Source organism: Archocentrus centrarchus, chromosome 11 (genome assembly GCF_007364275.1).
Source record: "Archocentrus centrarchus isolate MPI-CPG fArcCen1 chromosome 11, fArcCen1, whole genome shotgun sequence".
In the NCBI taxonomy this organism is placed as follows: domain Eukaryota; kingdom Metazoa; phylum Chordata; class Actinopteri; order Cichliformes; family Cichlidae; genus Archocentrus; species Archocentrus centrarchus.
Window position 1 is genome coordinate 21,718,874 of NC_044356.1, and position 19,314 is coordinate 21,738,187.

Here is a 19,314-nt window from a genome sequence, read left to right on the forward strand (position 1 = left end):
GCACAATGACAATGAGTTGAATTTAACATCTAAAGGTGGTTCTATATGTGCTTAGTTTTTCACACGACTACATAGTCATGACCACCTGGAGTTGGCAATGCCCAAAAAATCCAGAGCAAAAATACTGTGGTTGTTAGTTTGAGAAATATCTAAAGCCACTTGGTAAAATTTACACAAGGACTGTAAAATGTTTAGTTAACAAGTAGAATTTATCAAGTTTCCTCTGTTGCCTCTGTGCAATTTAGTATATTGTACAGTAAAAGCATTAAATAGGGGTGGCTGTGGCTCAGGGGGTAGCACAGGTCAGGTCATCAGGTTCAGTCTCTGGCTGCTCCAGCCTGCGTGCCAAAGTATCCTTGGGCAAGATACCAAACCCCGAGTAGCTCATCAGCGTGTGAATGTGTGCACAAATGTTAGAAAGCACATTGATGTAGAAATGTAGCGAGAAAGTGAAAGCAGTGTTTGGATATTTGTTTTGCAGTGTCTCTGCTTTGATCACAGCAATATAAGAATGTGTCAATTATTTCAGTTGGGTTACAGGGACGGTATGTAGCAATGGTAACTGTATTGCTTGTTTTAAAAGCCTCAAACTTTAGGTGAGAACACAGGCTGGTGACCTGTCAAGGGTGTGGCTTTCCCTTTCGCCCCATGGCAGCTTGGATAGGCTCCAGCACCCCCTGTGACCCTGAATTGGATAAGTGGAAGAAGGTGGGTGGATGGCATTGTGTAATTTGCTGAAAACAAAATAAGTCAGTGGAAACAAACATCAGCCCTTCAATAAAATCACACCAAAAATCAGTTAAATTGTTTAATTTTTTGAGCTGTATATAAAGACAAATTCCAATGTCTTAAAAACAGAGGTTAGTTCACAGCTTTTATTTGTTCACAGCCTTTATTAGCTTCTGTTGCTCTGAATTCCTTGACTGAGATTTTTTTTTTTTTTTTTTTTTTTTTTAAACTTGGAGTTAAAGAAATTCCATTTTAATTCACTCATCTGAAGAGCGTACATGCGTCACTACTAGTGAACATTTGCCAAGGGTTTCACCTATAAACTACTATAAAAACGGTATTTTAATGCTGTCCTTGACAAAAGAATGGACAAAACATTTCTTTTAATCAGAAATGGCCATTGCTTTAGCCCAATCTATTTTATAGCAGCTACTGCATCCTATGTTGTAGTCAAAATGAGTGCCTCAATCACACATTTAACAGCCTCTTTAGTAGAAAATCATCTTACAATCAGCGACTGCTGTAGCATTAGCCATTTTCCAGAGTACGATTAAACAAAACAAGCAAAATTAGTTTTTTTTTTTTTTTTTTTACAAATATGTATTCCTGCTATTTTGATAGTTTAATGATTAAACTTTTGATTAGATTCATATCTGACGATCATAGGCTTCAGATCTTTAAGTGATGACACAGCTCAACAAAGCCTACAGGGGGTGTCTCTCAGTCAACAGGTGACAACTCTCCTCACTGGAGGGGAAGAGCGCCTCTCTCAGTCGAACCATTTGACCTCCAACCCTGGCACGGGCATCCTCCACCAGTGACCTGCGAATGGGCCGGTACACCTTATAACGCCTGGAAGAAGGAAAAATTAAACATGTGGAAAGAGGGTAATGACTCAAATCAGGTGTGAGCAGCAGCAGTTGGAAAAGAATGAGGTGTTTTTATGGGAAGGGTCATAATCAGGCTTGTGCATTAAAACTCTTTCTGTACTTGGGTCTTCATGCATTTACTGAAGGAATGCTGCTGTATGTGAAGACTACTCACCTATAAACCACATAGGCAATGAATGCAAATATGGCCACCAGCACAGCACTCGAGGAGAGAACCACTTCTGCGGTGCGAGAAGTCTCAGACACTAAAAACAGAACCACACCAAGAAGGTGTCAGTCTCTACAAAACTGATAGTTAAATGGAGTACATGTTTATTTCAAGAACACACATCCAGAAATATCTTGTGTGTTTGCGTAGCTAACCAGGTGTTTCCTGGGACTTGGTGATGGTGATAGTGGTGCTGGTGAGGGCCAGGCTGCTGGAGTTCTCCAAGGTGATGTTCACACAGTAGGTGCCAGGTTCCAGAAACCGTCGCCTCAGGTGCACTTTGCACTCTGACAGCGACGGCACATCGTTGCACATAATATTGCGTACCTGAGTGCAGCTGGGGTCTGACACGATGGTACAGGCTGAAGTGGGAATGCTGCAGATAAGGGATAAAAGGATGAATCAAATGAGCCTGTTTATCAAAATAAATAAATTTTTAACATGAGATTGTAACTACACAATGCCCTAGCCCCAAGTGACCAAACTAGATCTGCAGGGAGAAGACGGTTTGCATTTGTTTAACTTACAGTGAAAAAAAACGTAATTTTTTTTTTTTTTAAGATGAACTGTAAAAAACAAAAACAATTTATACATAAAGAATAAAATAGCTAAATGCACACCTGCCCAGACATTTCACCAGGAAGTTGACATCAGTGTTGGTCACTCTGTGGGCTGACACTTCCAAAATCTGACTCCTTGGCAGGGTGTTCAGCAGGTGCTTGGGCTCTGTGTGGAACAGAATATTTTTTGTTGGTTTTGGCTCTGTAAGCCTCTTCCCCCTAAATAATATGATGATGCAACCAATCACAGAATTATAGCTCAGGTGGTACAGGTTTGTAGAGAGAAACTGGACTGCAACAAAGAGGGTGTACTCTTTTCAAATGGCTGCATATCAGAAAGGTTTTTTTTTTTTTTTTTTTTTTTCATTTTAAGGGGTACATAAGAGTCCCATACTTATGCCTAATTCTTGTATATATTACTGAATCCAGGCTGCATTTTATACATTACTGTGATAAATGATTTTTTTTTTTCCCTTTTCTTCAAAATCATATCCACTTTGTTCATAGCATGCAAAGGTTTGCATTTATGTCTAACATTTAAAAAAAAAAAAAAAGGACTCACTAGCATACAACATAACATTTTAAATGTGCTCACTGCCATATTCATTTTAACTCACTGGCTCAAAGGGGGAAAAAAAAATAAGGTTTGATAACTAACAACTTTGATTGTCTTCAGGTTCCACTTTTAAAAAGGATAATACACACTGCCACCTACCAACGATAGTGATGTTGCCTGTGAAGGTCCCATAGGCGTAGCGGAAGCACTGGTTGCTGTTGAGACGCCTGGTGCGGAGCCACAGCGGGGTGGTGGGGATGGACTCTGGGGCAACAGTGGAAGGGAGGGGCTCCGTGGTGGGCAAACTCGTTGAAATAGAGGAGGAGGAGGCGGGGGACAAGCTGGTGCTGGGCGGCGCTGTAACATGAAGCAAATGGTAAGAACTGAACGTGTGTACAAGCGTGCATATATGATGCATACAGGTATTTTAACCTCCCCTCAAAATGAGGCATTCCTACAGGATCACAATCCATATTTAGCTGTGAAGTCTCACCCTGTGTGGTCTCCATCTTGGTAGTAACAGCATGAGTAACAAGTGGAGTTGTAGGAGCCTCTGAGGAAACGACAGGAATGCACATATTTCCATTAGCTTTGAGTCACTTTTTTTTGTTTGTTTTTTTAACAATGTAAACACTTGCACATAGTGAGGTGAAGGGTCTGTTTTAAAGTTTTACACAAATTTGCATTCTTTAAATCTTGACTGATTATGCGACAGTGGTTTCATATTCTCCATGTAGAGCCAAGAGAGAGCAGTCATTTCCTTTTTTTAAAGTTTATACTTTGGCATTTCCATGATATTATTTAAAAAAAACACTAACATGGTATGGTCTGGTAGAAACAGACTGTATATAAAATATAGACTGGGTCTGAAAAGTTAATCTGAAGCAGAAATGCATTGTTTCCAGGGGCCAGCAGGGGGCAACTGCTCTGGGTGCAAAAATATCTTGTATGGAAGTCTGAGAAACTGGCCCAACTTTCATTTTATTTATGACTTCAGTGAACACTTTCCTGATTATTTAAAAGTCTCAATTCGATCTTTAAAGTATTAATTAATAATGTATATTTTATCAACTTTGGTCCCAATTGCAGAGAAAACTAATCTTCAGATAATACTTGGCTCATTTTGTCATGTCCATATCTCTGTTTGTGACAGAACCTGTGGAAGTGCTTGAGGTCGGGGTATTGGCAGGAGGCGGACATTCAACTGGAAACGCTGCCTCGACCACCAGCTTCACGCTCATGGTCCCCAGCTTACTGTAGGCGTGTGTGGTCATGTTGCGGTGTGTTACCAGCTGATTGCCATCTCGAAAATCCCAGATGTAGTCAATGGAGGCGGCAGTTTTCAGGTAGCCGCTGGGGTCATGGAGGTGGACTCTGAAAACCACATCCTCACCACTGATGAAAATATTCTCAGACTGGTTGACTGCACCCTTCTGAGAGATGTCGACCGCCACTGGAATCTTATCTAAGGGAGTGCATATGAATAATAATAAAAAAAAAATGTCCTGGGTTTCTGCTTGTTTTAAGCTCTGTTCGGCTGAAACATGAAGACAGATGAAGTTGTACAAGTGAACTTGTTTCCACCTGTGAGAAAGAAGACAGTATTGGCGGTGGTGAGGGGGCTGTACTTCCTGCGCTCGCGTTTCCTGTAGACCATGACTTCCATGACCTCTGCCCCCAGAGGGATGTTGGTGGTATTGATGGTCACACTGGAGGAAGAGCCGTCACATGTCTCATAGTACTGGCCTGGGACAAAGAGAGGAGACAAATGGAGGTTGTTTGAGATCATGTTTTCCTTTTGTGTCCCATGTACACATACTTGTAAACTTGTATCTCACCCATTGTGTGCCATACATAGACGTAACTCTTTCGTCTCCAGTCGTTCCTCTGAAGGAAGGGTTTCCCATCTGGGAACACGTTGCATTTTGTCTTGTCTCTACACTTTCCAAAGCCATAGTCGTCCAACCAGGAAGTCCAGTTGTACACATAGCCAGAGTGAACCTGTCCATTGGCTGCTCGACAGAAGAAAGTGATGTGAAAATTTTTATTCTCATCCCCTCCCCCCCAAAAACTAATAAATATATTTGCATGATAAATCTGTTCAGTGACTACGCATGCTGTTGATGAGATGACTTTTAGTTACAAATGCTAAGATAAGCTGCCAGGTCCACTGGGCTGTAATTTGTCTGTTTTAGTTCCTTTCAGCTACTTGTTTTGGTTTTATTTTAAACAACTTTACAGTGACGCTGGGACCACAATGGAAATAAGTGTTCACACTTTATTGTGTAATCCTGGTTTCGTATGCCAAGTTTTGTGTGTGTGTGTGTGTGTGCTCTGGCAGTGATTAACCAAATAAACTAAACTAAAGTGAAGCTAAAGCAAAAAATATTTCCTTTAGGAGATACATTGGCCAGATGGACTACCACCATGTTACACTGCCCCCAAGTGGCCAAAAAATAAAAAAGCCACAAGCACAAACACCCTTACGGATACTGTTTAAAGCATGCTCATGCATCATCATGATTGCTAATCTTCTGCTATAGTGTGCAATCTAGAGTGCTCTCTGGTGGGCGTACACCAATCAGCCACAACATTAAAACCACCTGCCTATTATTGTGTGAGTCTCTCTCGTGCACAAAACTGCTCTGATCCATCAAGCATAGACCACCAAACCTCTAGTGCCTGGCTCTAGGTTGCTGGCAGTAAAGCCCTTGGTTAATGTGGGTTGTGGGGTGGACCTTTTTGTAGAATGGACTGGTCCAAGTGCATCCTGTGGATGCTTGATAGGATTGTGATCTAGAGAGCCTTTGGCTCTTTGTCATGTTCTTCTCACCTTTTTTCTCAGCAGTTTTTGCGGTGTGGTGGCACATCAGCCTGCTTGGAGAGGCCACTGCCATCAGGAAGCGCCCTTTGGCATGATTTTGTGTGTGCCTGGTCTGCAGCAATGTTTAGGCAGTGAGTGTGCGTCATAGTAACATCCACATGAATTTCAGGACCATCAGGTTCCAATATTACATTGTAATGATCTGTGTTATTCAGTGAATATGCTCCGGTGGCGCTTTGTGGAGGTGTGTGTGTGTGTGTGTGTGTGTGTGTGTGTGTGTGTGTGTGTGTGTGTGTGTGTGTGTGCGCGCGCAGCTTCATGGCCTGGCCTAGCTTTCTGGCAGCACCTGAGGCCTCCAGCTCCGTACCGTCCTCACAGTGCTCATCCCAGATCAGGTCCCCACTGGCATCCTCCTTCTGGCAGGGAGGATACTCCAACTTGGCAGTGAAGGTGATGCAAGAGCCATTCAGAGCGGGACTGTCACTGGTCAAATGGACTTTGGGTTTACCTGCAGAGAGGTAGACCTTCCAGGTTAATGACCTGAATTATCTAAAGAGAAAAAAAAGAAATAAAACAAACCATTACCTACCTCTGTGGTGCATAAAATCATTTAACTTTATGTTTAGTGGTGGGTAGAGGTAATCATCCCATGGGTTGGAATCAGGATCCCAGCCAGGAATTGGTGGGATTGGAAATGGAAACTTCCTTGATGAGTGCTTGTGTGGGAATACATCCCTGTATGCTGGGCAGAGAGGAAGCAGAAAGAAAATGGCCAGGAATGTTAAAATGTACTCTGAATCAACCTCTGGTTTAACATGAGTCCCTCACTAAAGAGCTTCTGTCATTTAGTTAACTGAACCCATTTGGAGATTAAATGTTTTCTTTCCTTGGTTGCGAAAAGAGAAACCTCCACAGATTTGATTAGGCTCCTTTTAAAACATAATTCAATATTTAGTAACAGCATAGCCCCCAAAATGCTCATCACTATGTTTGTAAGCACAGTTACAAAAATCATGATTATTTCCAGACTTGTGGTTCCAGTACCTGGTGTGTTTCCACCTTAAATAAAATATTTTACTAAAAGATCTCATTGACTGAAATGCAGATTGGGGGCTGTAGAGCAGATTACATTTAACTCTGGAGATTAAATATCATAATCTCAATAAACAGGAGGGAAAGTGTGCAGAAGTTTTAGCCTAAATAAAGTGATACGTTTAAAAAAAAACAAAAAACAAAAAAACATATATAAATATCGATGTTAATTTCCGTATTCCTGCGTTTTTCTTTTATTCAGAACTCCACGCCCTTATTTTCTAGTGTTTCTCTTAAATTAGCCTGAGTGACATATTTTCAGCGCAAAAACAAATTCAATAAATGTAATTTGATTAAAAGGTGGTGGTGGGGGATAATCCAAACATCTGGAACATCTTTGCGCAAACAGCAATGTATTCATCCAAGGGAGCTCATGGCGTGAAAAAAAAAACCCAACAAAAACCCAACAAAAAACTAAATTATTTTAAATGTGCATTTATTAGAAATTAATCTCACATTTATTGTTTTGATAACGGAGTAAAAAAAAAAAAAAAGGATTGCTGAACTGTAGGAGGCTTTTACGGGGCTCCACCTGGCTATTGTAATAAATTAAAGAAAGCTACGAGTTATTCGCTTTTTGTGGATGTAGAGAATTGTCTGTTTGCTGAGTGAATGGCAGTCTGAACGGCGCACACGCCTTAATCAGTCTCATGAGACTCTGACTGTGGAGAGCTGATGACAGGACAGGTTAAAAAAGATTCAAAAAATAAATAAACCTACGAGATAAATATTGGGAACTAAAATTATTCTTATTAGCTACTACACAATACGCCAAAAATACCTTTTAGACAGAGCATGTATTATAACAATCCTGTAATTTGAGGGTGACAATTTCAATTCAAGTAAAGACATGTAATAAATTCGGAACAGAGTATCAACCTGAAGTCAGCATGAGACCGCTTTAAACCTACTTTTTTAAAACTACCACCATAACGCTGACTTCAGTTCAGTCTCCGTCATAGTAGCGCCACTTACTTTTGCGTCCATCGGCTTGATAAAGAAAGCAGGCACAAGCCAGGAGGAATATATACCGCGGGGCATTCATTTCCACGCGTTAGTGGGGAAAAAACAGTCGTCTCTGCAGCTTAAAGCACCCACACAGCTTGTCCCTCTTTCTCCTCGTCCAGATTTCCCAGTACTTCCCCTCTGCTTGTCCTGGTGTTCGCTAATTTAAACTGGCTCCGCTGAGCGCACAAACATGTGATGTTTCCTAACAAGGCGCATCTCATCACTCATTAGTCTCCTGGACGCAGGAAACTCATGAGAGACGAGATGCACCATGCGCACACTCATTCTCTTCTTTCTTCCCCAAGTGCCATTTGATAAGAAGAGTTAGGTCACTTTCAACCTGATCAAAATTTCATTCACCCAGTAATCTGAAATTCATAGACTCTTGTGCTGTGCAGAACAGTGTCATGTTATTCCCTCTCATGTTTATGTTTTTGCCGATTAATCTTTTTTTTTTTGGTTTATTATTATTTTGTCCACGATAAATATTTTTCTTTACCTGCTTTTTTGTTCCTCCTTTGTTCTCAAATGTTAGCACCGTTACAAGCTCCAAATAACCCAACTATTGTTTTTATTACATATAAAAATAAATTAGTTCATTTTATTCTTTTTTTGGGGGGGTGGGGTGGGGTAGTAATTTTAAGAAATATGTTTTTTTAAGATTGATAAGTAGAAGATCAGTTGCTAAGCCTATGAGCTCTTACATAAAGGATTCAGACATGGCTTGTGCCCAATTTAGTCGGATCATATTCATTATCATGTAACTATATGATTAGATTTATGTAGCCTGAATATCCTTTTGTAAGATTATTTTCCCCCCTTTACATTCTGCCAAGGAAGTCTGATAAACAGTAGAAGTCCACGCGTGACAGCTGGACACATGACTGAAATATTTGATACAGAGAAGCTGCGTCATGCTGAGACACTTCACTCTGAGCGCGGAGGTTGCGCCATAGCTGCACCCTGAAAAACAGAAGGGAAGCGTTTGGTATCCGGCGGTGTTGTGTTCGTTTTCGACACCATCCAACATGTGATTAAAGTCAGTATTTTAGCGGGTTTGCTGCTGTCACAAGAAAGTTTGGAAAGGGTAACAAAGGGCTCCCAGCGTGGAAACTGATTTCTTAAAACTGGGCTCAAAAGTCAGCAGAGCATTCTGAACGAACAAACAGCTCTCATAGAATAATTCTAGTAATAATAATGATAATAAACACAATGTTGAATATTTGTCGCTCATATATAAACGAAAAAAGAAACAAAAAAGTATAAACGTGAATAAATTATGTCCTTACTTTCAAGCATAGAAAAACAAAGCAATGATCATTAGAAAATGTTGGCAAATAATTCAGTTAAAAAAAAAAAATATATATAAAATCTAAAAATAGCTCCAATCCAGGCTCCTGATCCTGATCATTTGTGTCTCTCCTGTGGGTGGCGCGGTTGCGTGTTATTTTCCAAAATGTAATCGGTTTAGTTGTTGGGAAACAGAAAAAAAATAAAAATAAAAATAAAACAAAAATAAATAAATCGATCTTGAGGTATAAGAGACTCTGTACGGATGAAGTTTGTGTTTTAATTTAAAATAAAAGGCATTATGACGGTTAATTGCTGTCATATGTGGTCACGTGCTGTTAGAATAAATTCACCGGCCGGAAAATCCGCATGGATAAATGAAACACTGATGCCCACTACGAGATTTGACCAAAAAATCTAGAGGACGGACCCATGTGGTAAAATTATTGTTTTCTTGTCAATACCCATGTAATGTAGGGAAAAGATACATTAACTGCAATACTGGTACTCTCCAGTAGAGAGAAGCACTTCTCCGCAGCTTCTCACACAGCCTGTTGAACCCCCACTCCTCTCTCCCAAATCACATCACCGCTTGATCATTTCCAGACTTCAGTTAAACGTTACTGAACCCCACAAAATAAAATTTAAAAAATGGATGGGGGTGCAACTCTGAGAATGCCATCGCAGTGGTATTTTGAAGTGCTTTTATTGGTTTCATGGTCCAAACCCGGAGAAATCCAGCTTATTTTCAAAAGATGGCAAACACGCATAAAGGTGGAGTTGGTTAATTATTGGCACTTCAACTTTTAAAAGCGACTCAAAGTATTAATTGTCCAACAGACTCAAAATATATCTCCCTGCGTGCCTCTGTCTGGTTGTCTTCTGTTCAGCCCAGCGTAAAGGCTCCAGGTTGTAAAAAAGACAGAAGTGTGATTGAAAAACTAGCCAACGGTGCAGCCAGCAGTCACTTTAGTTTCTCCCTTTCTTCCCCTTCTCCCTCTCTCTGTCGTGCCTTCTCATTTACAGCGCTGGCTTCTAGCTGGTGGACTGGATGGAGGAATGCAGTAACATTCCTGGGAATGTGGACTGGATCTTCAATGTGTCTGTCTGTGTGCGTGCGTCCGTGTGTGTGTGTGTGTGTGTGTGTGAGATTCTTTGGTGTTTGTGCGTTTGTCTGAAAATGTGCTGGCGGTGGAAACTTTAATTCAGCGTGTTTTTGGCTGTACAGTGGAACATATGAGGCTGTTCACTGCGCAGCACTGGAGACATTCTTTCTTTTTCACCCTTGAGGCGCATAAACACATTCCCACTAGAACATTGGAGTCAGGACCCGGTCACCACTCTTTCTGATCTTCTGTTTTTCTCTTTCATTTCCACCCACTTTGTAACACCCTCATCTTGCCTCTGTGGCTCTCTGAAGCCCGCTTCTTGAGGCTTTCAACTTGTTAGCCTGTCTCTCCAGGTGTCCCTGTCCCTCTTCTGTAAACTGTAATCATAATTATCAGAAGCTATTCTGCCCTGTCATCCAGGGAGGTGTGTGTCTTTGTGTAGTCTATAATGGGAGGAAGGGTAATCCCACCCAGTTATTCAGACTGTGCGGGAGCGGCCAGAGAGCCACCACCACCACCACCAGGACAGTGAACTGGCCTCTCACTGCAGCCAAAATAAGCTTTAAAGCTCCTCGGGCTCCATAATATCACCATAACGTATTAGGGAATTATTAGACGCTAGTTTTTCCCGTTTTCCACTGAATATGTGGACATTTTCCGAGTTTTTTCTTCAACAGTTTAGTTTCGTAGTGTGGGAAATTCCATTCGCACAATACCAAGAAGTTTTATGACAACACACAAGTATGCAAATTCCCACTTGTCAAAACAAGCGCACGGACCGAAGTCCGTCGGTCTTTTTTTTCTATCACACTGACTGCCAAGATATCCACGGAGAACCGAAGACATCGAAGCCGTGAACGCCCCGCTTCCGTGCACCAACAGACGGTCATGGGACCCGGAGGCCCGAAGCCAGCTGGCCGGAGGAAACATCTTTGATGTGTGACGCACGGAGGGAGACGCCTGCTACAAGCAGTCTCCCCCACACACACGCTGGAGGACATATAAAAACATAGCCTCTTTCCACTGCAGTGTGGACTCATTTATAACGGAGCACACCACTATTAGAAAATACGCTGTGTTTTGATATAGCCTTTATCAATGAATCACACTTATTTTAGGATATTTTAGGATTCTCTACAAGCGGTTTCAGGAATAATGGAACAAGGTGATGAGCCTAACAAGGTTTCTGAGCAACTCAGACTCCCTAAACTCTAAATATAGTAGTTTTATTGTGATGGAAAGTGAACACACACACACACACACACACACACACACACACACACACACACACACACACACACACACACACACACACACACAAATAATAAAGGTCCTCTACTGTGCTCTGTGCGCTCCCTAGAATTTTCTTTACTAATATTTGTCTAAAATTGTGTTTTAATCCCTGCTATTAGTAAAGCAGAAAATTATAGCGAACAGACTGAGGAACAGGTAGATGTTTCTGATGTGCGTTCACATGAACTCTGTTTCTTGCCCAGGCTTTAGGACCGCGGGACGAGCTGGATGAGAGACAAAGTCAGCGCACCTCCATCATTTGGAAGTTGAGGGCTTGTCTTAAACCTGCCCTGTATGTCACTCTTTTCCCAGCTCTGGTGCTCAATGAATGCACCTCTACTCTTCCGAGGACTGATGTGCGATATACTTATTTTTATATTTCTTGAATAATTCCACTGGAATTGCATCACACTGGTGAAATGCAATCCTCTTCAAGATGAAGGAAAACAAACACATCTGCAACTCAAAACAGCACTGGGCCACCTCCTGAGAACCGTTTCACGTCTCCTGAGCCGCTTAGCATGAGGCTGAAAAGCGCTGTGCGAAGGAGGATGCTTTGCCTCTGGCTGTTGCTCATCGGATTCGCCCTGGTTGCACTCGCGCTTTCCGATTTCTTTAACCGGGACAGCGACTACAATCTTCCCAAACCTGGCCCTCCCCGCCGCCCCCTTCAGCGGATCCAAAGTCCTCCGGATCTGGAAGTCATCGTGGACGCCCATGACCCTGCTTTAGAGCTTGGCGTCGATTTGACTCCTCTAAAATCTCTGCAAGAAGACCAGCTTTTATTCGTCCCATCCATACATGGCACCAAGAGCCCGCCACAGAAGAAGCGGAGTTACAAGATGCTTCTTCCCGGAGCAAGTAAAGATACCACCGTACACGGGCCACCTACGCACGATGAAATGGGGAAAGCAGTGCGGCTTCAACTGGAAGGTGTGGAGAGGGATATGGAGTTGAGGGCTTTGCAGCAGTATGGGTTCAATGAGGTGGTGAGCGAGAGGATTTCTCTGCATCGTAGGCTGCCAGAGGCGCGCCATCCTGAGTGAGTGAACAAAGCGCACGACTGGAAATATAAACCAAAAGTTGCCCCATACTTGAGTTCAAAGAGAACTAAAAGTTAATGTTGTTGTTGCTGTTTTCACATTTTCCCCAATCAAACAGGTGTGTGGGGGAGCAATACAGCGAGTCTCTGCCGTCGGCCAGTGTTGTTATCTGTTTCTATGACGAGGCTTGGTCTGCTCTCCTACGCACTGTACACAGTGTCCTCGACACTGCACCTAAACAGTATCTGCAGGAGGTCCTGCTGGTGGACGACCTAAGTCAACAGGGTGAATCCATCCATCCATCCATCCATCCATCCACCCATCCATGCACTGTGCTGACAGCTTGCTCTGCCTTTTCTCTGTGCACCCCCCAGGCCACTTGAAGACTGTGCTGAGTGAGTATGTGTCTCATCTGGATGGAGTGCGTTTGATTCGCAGCACCAAACGCCTTGGGGTTGGAGGTTGCCGGACATTAGGTGCTGCCAGGGCTGTTGGGGAGGTGCTGGTGTTCATGGACTCACACTGTGAATGCCAGAAGGGCTGGCTGGAACCACTGCTTGAGAGAATTGCCCAGGACAGGTACTCTTTACTCCAATTAAGAATAATTTTTCATATTTTGCAGTTATAAAACTCCTGTTAGTATGTTGCATGAGTCCATTTGCAAGTTATTAAATGGGTTAAATGTCAAAATATAAATAGTTATTGGGCCAGATTTTTGTACTTTTTCTAACGAGCTCTGCTTTTTGACAGAACCACTTGTGAGAAGTGAGGAGATGCAGGGTTCGGACTTATCATTTGCCCCTACTCATTAGTAAAGCAGGGGGATGCATGCAGTGTGTGTGTGTGTGTATCCAACACTGAACCCTCATGATTTGGCTCTAGTCTTATGTCTCAGGCTGCCTGCAGCGTGGCTCTAATTAGACTAGGTAATTAGGCTGAGCTCTCGGGCCTGGAATCTGCAACCATTCAGCTCTCTCAGCCACATGTTTGACCCCTCTCCCATTTTTTTTTTTTTTTTTTTTTTTTTTTGCTCAATTCCTTTTTTGATCTTTTCATTCCATTTTGTTGGAGCATCACATCACACACGGCCACTTGGCATAAATATTTCAGACTGCACACATGAGAGCCACAAGAGGCCCTGACAAAAGACAATGCATGCTTTTGAACTTTCTGTGACATAGCCTGAAACACAGTCTGGCATTTGCAATTACAAACACATGCACACAGAAAGGAAAACACAACACTTTTTTGTCCTCAGTGTCTATTTTACACAGATGTGCACAGATTTTGATTTGTAAGTGTAAATGTAGTCAAGGAAGACTTTTTAAGACTTTAACAGTGATTCCTAATGCTTACCTGTTAGTTTCATTTCATTCATAGTGACATGCTTTAGATCCACATCAATCTGACTCACCACACTTAACATGCGGTAAAAAAAGAACTGCTGAGATCCGGAGGGTGGTGTCTTTTCAGGACTAGAGTGGTGTCCCCCATCATGGATGTGATAGATTGGCAGACCTTTCAGTACAATGCCACCCAGTGGCCAGTTAGGGGGGTGTTCGACTGGAGACTTGACTTCTTTTGGGAATCAAATCCACAGCTGCAACATAAAGACCCAGAGACGGCTGTCCAACCTTTGCAGTAAGTTTACAGCTGTTAAAGGTGCAACTGTGCCCAATGTAAAGATTTAATAAGTTCTTATTGGCATAAAAACACCAAACGAACCATGTAAAAAAAGACTGATCAGATCTAATAATACATCCTTTTATGCAGTATATGTAAGTGCAGAATTGACCTTTGCTTTTGAAATTAGAAGTATAATAACTGAAAGCTCATTAAGGGTCATACTTTTGGATCTGTTTGTCCTCGTCTTGCAAACCCAGGCTTTAACACTCTGAAGTTCATTATGTCATTCTGCGCCAGGGATACCAACACATCCCTGCATTTCTTCTTAAAAATGATGCCGGTTCTGATTGTGACAGGAGTCCCGCTTTAGGAGGTGGAGTTGTGGCCATCGACCGACATTTCTTCCAGAGTGTGGGAGCCTATGACCCTGGGATGCTGCTGTGGGGTGCAGAACAAATTGAGTTGTCAATCAGGGTAAAGGAAAACTCATTTAATGTCAACGTTCCTACTAAATCCTCCCGTTCACATGCACACACCAGACAGAGAGATGACAGACTGCATTTGCTTTTCATCTTAAGCCATGTGAGGTATTTTAGCGATGCTTTGCCTGAGTGATTCGGCTGCCTTCTGTTAGGGCCCGAGGAATGCTGTGCTGTGAGATGATGCCTTTTGCAAATGGAAATCTCAGGCTGGATAGTGGTCTGGGAATGTCCTGGCCTGCTGATGAATGTACAAGTGTGAGAGCAAAATGTTATAAATCAACATGTTTGCCTGGGATGACCATGAAAACATGAAACAATTTGAAAAATATACACAAACAGGGAATTTTAAAAAATTCTGTAGTCTTTATCACTGAAATATTTCTCCACTGTTGCAGGTGTGGTCATGCGGGGGCTCTATGGAGGTGGTGCCTTGCTCCCGTGTGGCCCACCTCATTCGCCACCACCTGCCGTATCGCTTCCCAGATCAGGACTTGCTTCAGAAGAACAAGATCCGGATTGCTGACACCTGGATGGACACATACAAGAAAATCTACTATAGAAGGGACACACTTGCTCATTTCATCAGGCAGGTGTGTGTGCGTTTGTGTGTGTGAGTCAACACATCTGGTCAAGAGATTGGCTGGTGAGTGCACCACAGACTGAAAACTGAAACGTTCTTTCTTTGTACAGTCTGAAAGCCCGAACATCACAGAGCGTCTGCGGCTGAAGAGGAGTCTGGGTTGTAGGAACTTCCACTGGTTCCTAACTACAGTCTATCCACAGCTTTATATCCCTCAGGACAGAACTGCACTGTCAGGCGAGGTAACACAAGCTCACACACACAGATGTATTAAGAAGCTGCATATTTCTCATCCATAGACTGCAATGTATCATATTTGTATCTGTTTGCAGCTGTACAGTGTCGGTACTGGCAGATGTGCAGACTATCTGCAAGGTCAGGGACTACAGGGTGGGGCCATGAGTACAGCACCATGCACAGGGACAGGTAGCCAGGTAATCCTGATCACAGATTACCTGATGAAAACAAGAAACAAGTGAGACAGCGACAAAGCTGACATCTCCTCCTGTTGTAGCACTGGGATCTAAACTCTGAGGGTGAAGTGCGATGGGGTCCCATGGGAGCTTTGTGTTTGGATACCGAGGGGGAGAGGGCGGTCCTCTCTCCTTGCCCCAGTCACCGACCAACCCCCAGCAGACTGCAGTGGAAGTTTATAAAGGCAAGATGGAGAATTGAACAACACACAGTTTTTATGACCATCCACGGCATTTAGCCGACTCACTGTATATGTTTTCTTCCACAGCTGAGCGGCCAGCTCGTTCACCAGTTGTCTCAGTTATGTCTGGAAGCTGTAAAAGAAGGAGGTGACAACAAGCACAGGACAGGAGGTCTCTTCATGCGCCATTGCACCCACCACCCCAGGCAACAGTGGCACTTTGAGCAACTAGTAGCTCCCAAAGGTGCCTGATAGATGAAGCACAGAGAAGCCAGTGCATTAGCAAGATATAAATTCCAGGCAAATCTCAAAGGCTTCTCATTTCGTCTATTCGTAGTGGCATACAATGTGCCCACAGTAATGTAGAAAAATATACACAGTATACTTTTCCTCTCTATTTTGCCACTTTTTGCTCCTGTTTTAAGGATCACAATTATTATTATCTGTATTAGCTAATAAAACAATAAATGATCTGTCAGGAATGTTTCAGTACCTGCTATCTTTGTGAATATTTCAGCATATATATAAAAAAAAAAGTAAATTAAATTATCTTAAATTATTGTTTACTTCAGTAAATGCTTTCATTAATTCATGTTTGTGCACAATTCCAAAAAAAAAACCCCATTATCCAACAGACAGTAAGTTACCACATCTCTGAATTCAGAATGTGAGTTTGGCCATCATGTCGGCCTTCATCTACAACAAATCTAAGCTCAAACTACAAAAGCTAAAATAAATAAACATACAAAAATATGAGCTTCAGATCTCAGTAAATTTCCCCTGACTTTGTTTTAGTCTCCTCATACTAAACACTAAATTCAGCTCTGCTGTGTGATATGTAACCACCCTGATGAAGTGTCCCGATAACTACTGGAACAGTGAGCAGCATGCACAGTATTAAGACCCTGAATCTGAAATTCAACTATCATTAGGCACTGACTAATAACTGCATTTATTCTTGTCATTGTTTACTTTTTTCCCATGTGTATTAAGCTCCTGACACAAATGGATATTATGTATTAATTGTGAACAGCAGAGGGAGCCATCAGCCTTCAAAATCTTTTATAAAAGCCCAGCTCCTTTCTTTGTTATTGTTAAACACAAATAACACCCATCTCTCCGTGCTATTCATTTATGACAATATGTATAATGATGTTCTAATATGAATTTCTATCATTAGTGCTAACCTAATGGATGTGACGGTGATGTCCATGTGTGGATTTGGTCTACGACAGGGAAACCAGGTTTTGTTTCCAGGTATTAACTCACAGTCTAATAAACCACATGTGAAGATTTTATTTAGAGCCTGGAGCTTAAGGACAGACAGCAGCAGGCAGGAAAGACTGAGCTGGTTCTCAGTAACTCTCTCTTGGCCTTGAGGTGATGACTTCTAATAACCCCCTATACTCAGCCTCACAGTAATGCTCTTAACCTACAGTGCTCTTAGTCCAGTGAACTTCACAGCCCCTTTTGAATAAAAAAGGTAACCTCGAGGCATAAGTTAAACGACATGCTGTTGATTAGTATGTAACTACTACACAGCTGTTGACAAAAAGTGCAACATTATTCTGCTGCGGGTCTTCAGAGAGGGGCTATGGCTATTGCATGGAAGATTTCTCTATGAAAAATGGTCAAACATTCATGTCTGTATATGTGTATAAATGGGTTCTCTCTGGGTACTCCGGCTCCCTCCCACAGTCCAAAACCACGCATGGGGTTAGGCTAACTAATTCTAAATAGGCTGTAGGTGTGAATGTGAGCATGAATGGTTGTCTGTCTCTATGTGTCAGCCCTGCAATAGATCGGCAACCTAGCCAGGGTGTACCCTGCCTCTTGTCCTCTGACAGCTGGGATAGGCTCCAGCCCACCATGACCCTGAATTGGATAAGTGTAATAAAATAGATAATGAAATTGATTCCAAGGGTTTACTTACTTTTCTGCCTGCTCTGTTTGGATTTTTTGTGAATGGTCTTGCATAGTGCTTTTCTATTCTACTTGAACCCTCATACAACATGTCTCATTTCTACATCTAAGTGCTTTCTATCTATTATTCACACTCCAATAAACACATTGGGAGCAACTTGGAATTCAGTATCTTGCCCAGTGGTACTTTGGCATGCAGACAGGAGGGAACCAGCAACCTTCTGATTAGTAGGTGACCTGCTCTGCCTCCTGAGCCACAGCCACCCTTAATAAATGAGTGAAAAAGCTAGTTTTCCTTGTGGTGGCGTGATGGTGTATTCAGTAGGTATTATCCTAAAGAGGAGCAGATCTTCACTAGTCCAAAAAAAAAAAAAAAAAAAAAATCCACTTACCTTTGTACATGACGGCATAAACAGTGTTTAACCTGTGAGGTCTAAGTCATCATCTATGAAGAGAAGTGTCTCTAATAAGCCTCTTATTGATAGTTAGAAAGTGTTTTTTGTCTAATGATTTCTAAGAGTCGGAAAAACAATTTTCAAAAGCCAAAAATAACATATTCAGATATCACTGTTTTAGGTGTACTTAGACCTTCCATAACAGAAGCACACATAATAACCAGTGACTTCTTATCAGCTTACTCTGATCAGTTTTCACTGCAGGGTAAGATGTGTAAAAGATAAAATCCTAGCATTACATTGTTGTAATATTATTGTAAGTTGTTTGTGCTCATTTACACAATAAAAAAAACAAAACAGCAACAACAGATATTTGGATGTGAAATTCTCCTTCTCCAGAGACTCGTGCAGTACTCCCTCCAGTCCTGAAACTTTCCTCCTTCTCTGATGGTGTATGCAACCCTTTCCCTCCCCTCTGCCTTCTTCACACAGCATCTTCCATCTCTTCTCCATGCTGAGGTGAGTGTGATAAATACAATAGACTCCCACATCAAATGCTGATGGCTGCTGGGCATGTCACAATCTCACCAGCCTCTTTGTTTCTGCTGTTTTTTTATTTATTTATTTTTTTAAATATACACACAAACAGACACATACACACACATTGGAGTGAACCCGCGTGACTCAGATGGATCTCAGCTGCTGCGATGGAGGAAGCTGCAGTGTCTTTATGAAGATCTATGGGGCTATTTCACCCAGGAGCAGGATCGCTCTGTGCAACCCTCAAAGAGCCTTGGGTCTTCTTTACAGAGACGTTGTTGTTTCCAGTGATTCGTAATGTGCAATTAGGTTGATGTGGATGGGCCTCAGGAGTGGGGCTGACACAGAGCGAAGATTAAGTGCATTAAAATGTGACAAAAAGTGAGCTTGCAACAGCAATTAAGGTCAAAGACAAAAACAGCTTTTGCATGTATCATTTAGAAAGTTTGTTGAGACACAAACACTTTTTACACACATCCTTGTGGATTATGTGTCCTAGCAATAACTATAT

General features: G+C 42.1%; 2 protein-coding genes across 5 annotated transcripts; one reads left to right on the forward strand and one right to left on the reverse strand.

The window, feature by feature from the left end:
* Nucleotides 1–898: 898 nt before the first annotated feature.
* gpnmb (glycoprotein (transmembrane) nmb) lies at nt 899–8,024 on the reverse strand. Of its 3 annotated transcripts, none has more exons than XM_030741623.1 (12): nt 7,835–8,021; nt 6,357–6,509; nt 6,114–6,275; nt 4,782–4,955; nt 4,528–4,689; nt 4,100–4,408; nt 3,437–3,496; nt 3,103–3,300; nt 2,448–2,553; nt 1,983–2,203; nt 1,774–1,864; nt 899–1,581 (listed from the first exon to the last, which is right to left on the reverse strand). In XM_030741623.1, exons 1-12 carry the CDS (start codon nt 7,902–7,904, stop codon nt 1,434–1,436), a joined length of 1,854 nt encoding a protein of 617 aa, XP_030597483.1. In that variant the 5' UTR covers nt 7,905–8,021; the 3' UTR covers nt 899–1,433. The 3 variants fall into 3 exon arrangements, with proteins under 3 accessions (XP_030597483.1, XP_030597484.1, XP_030597486.1); XM_030741624.1 differs by having other exon boundaries at nt 6,135–6,275; nt 7,835–8,020; XM_030741626.1 differs by lacking the exon at nt 2,448–2,553 and having other exon boundaries at nt 1,983–2,017; nt 3,114–3,300; nt 7,835–8,024.
* Nucleotides 8,025–11,876: 3,852 nt separating this feature from the next.
* Nucleotides 11,877–18,782, forward strand: LOC115788444 (polypeptide N-acetylgalactosaminyltransferase 15). 2 transcript variants are annotated; one of them, XM_030741469.1, is made up of 12 exons: nt 11,877–12,601; nt 12,721–12,887; nt 12,977–13,181; nt 14,076–14,243; nt 14,585–14,702; nt 15,106–15,300; nt 15,401–15,532; nt 15,623–15,724; nt 15,805–15,948; nt 16,033–16,189; nt 17,126–17,202; nt 18,663–18,782. In XM_030741469.1, exons 1-11 carry the CDS (start codon nt 12,081–12,083, stop codon nt 17,134–17,136), a joined length of 1,920 nt encoding a protein of 639 aa, XP_030597329.1. In that variant the 5' UTR covers nt 11,877–12,080; the 3' UTR covers nt 17,137–17,202; nt 18,663–18,782. The 2 variants fall into 2 exon arrangements, with proteins under 2 accessions (XP_030597329.1, XP_030597331.1); XM_030741471.1 differs by lacking the exons at nt 17,126–17,202; nt 18,663–18,782 and having other exon boundaries at nt 16,033–16,431.
* The last annotated feature ends 532 nt before the right edge of the window (nt 18,783–19,314 follow it).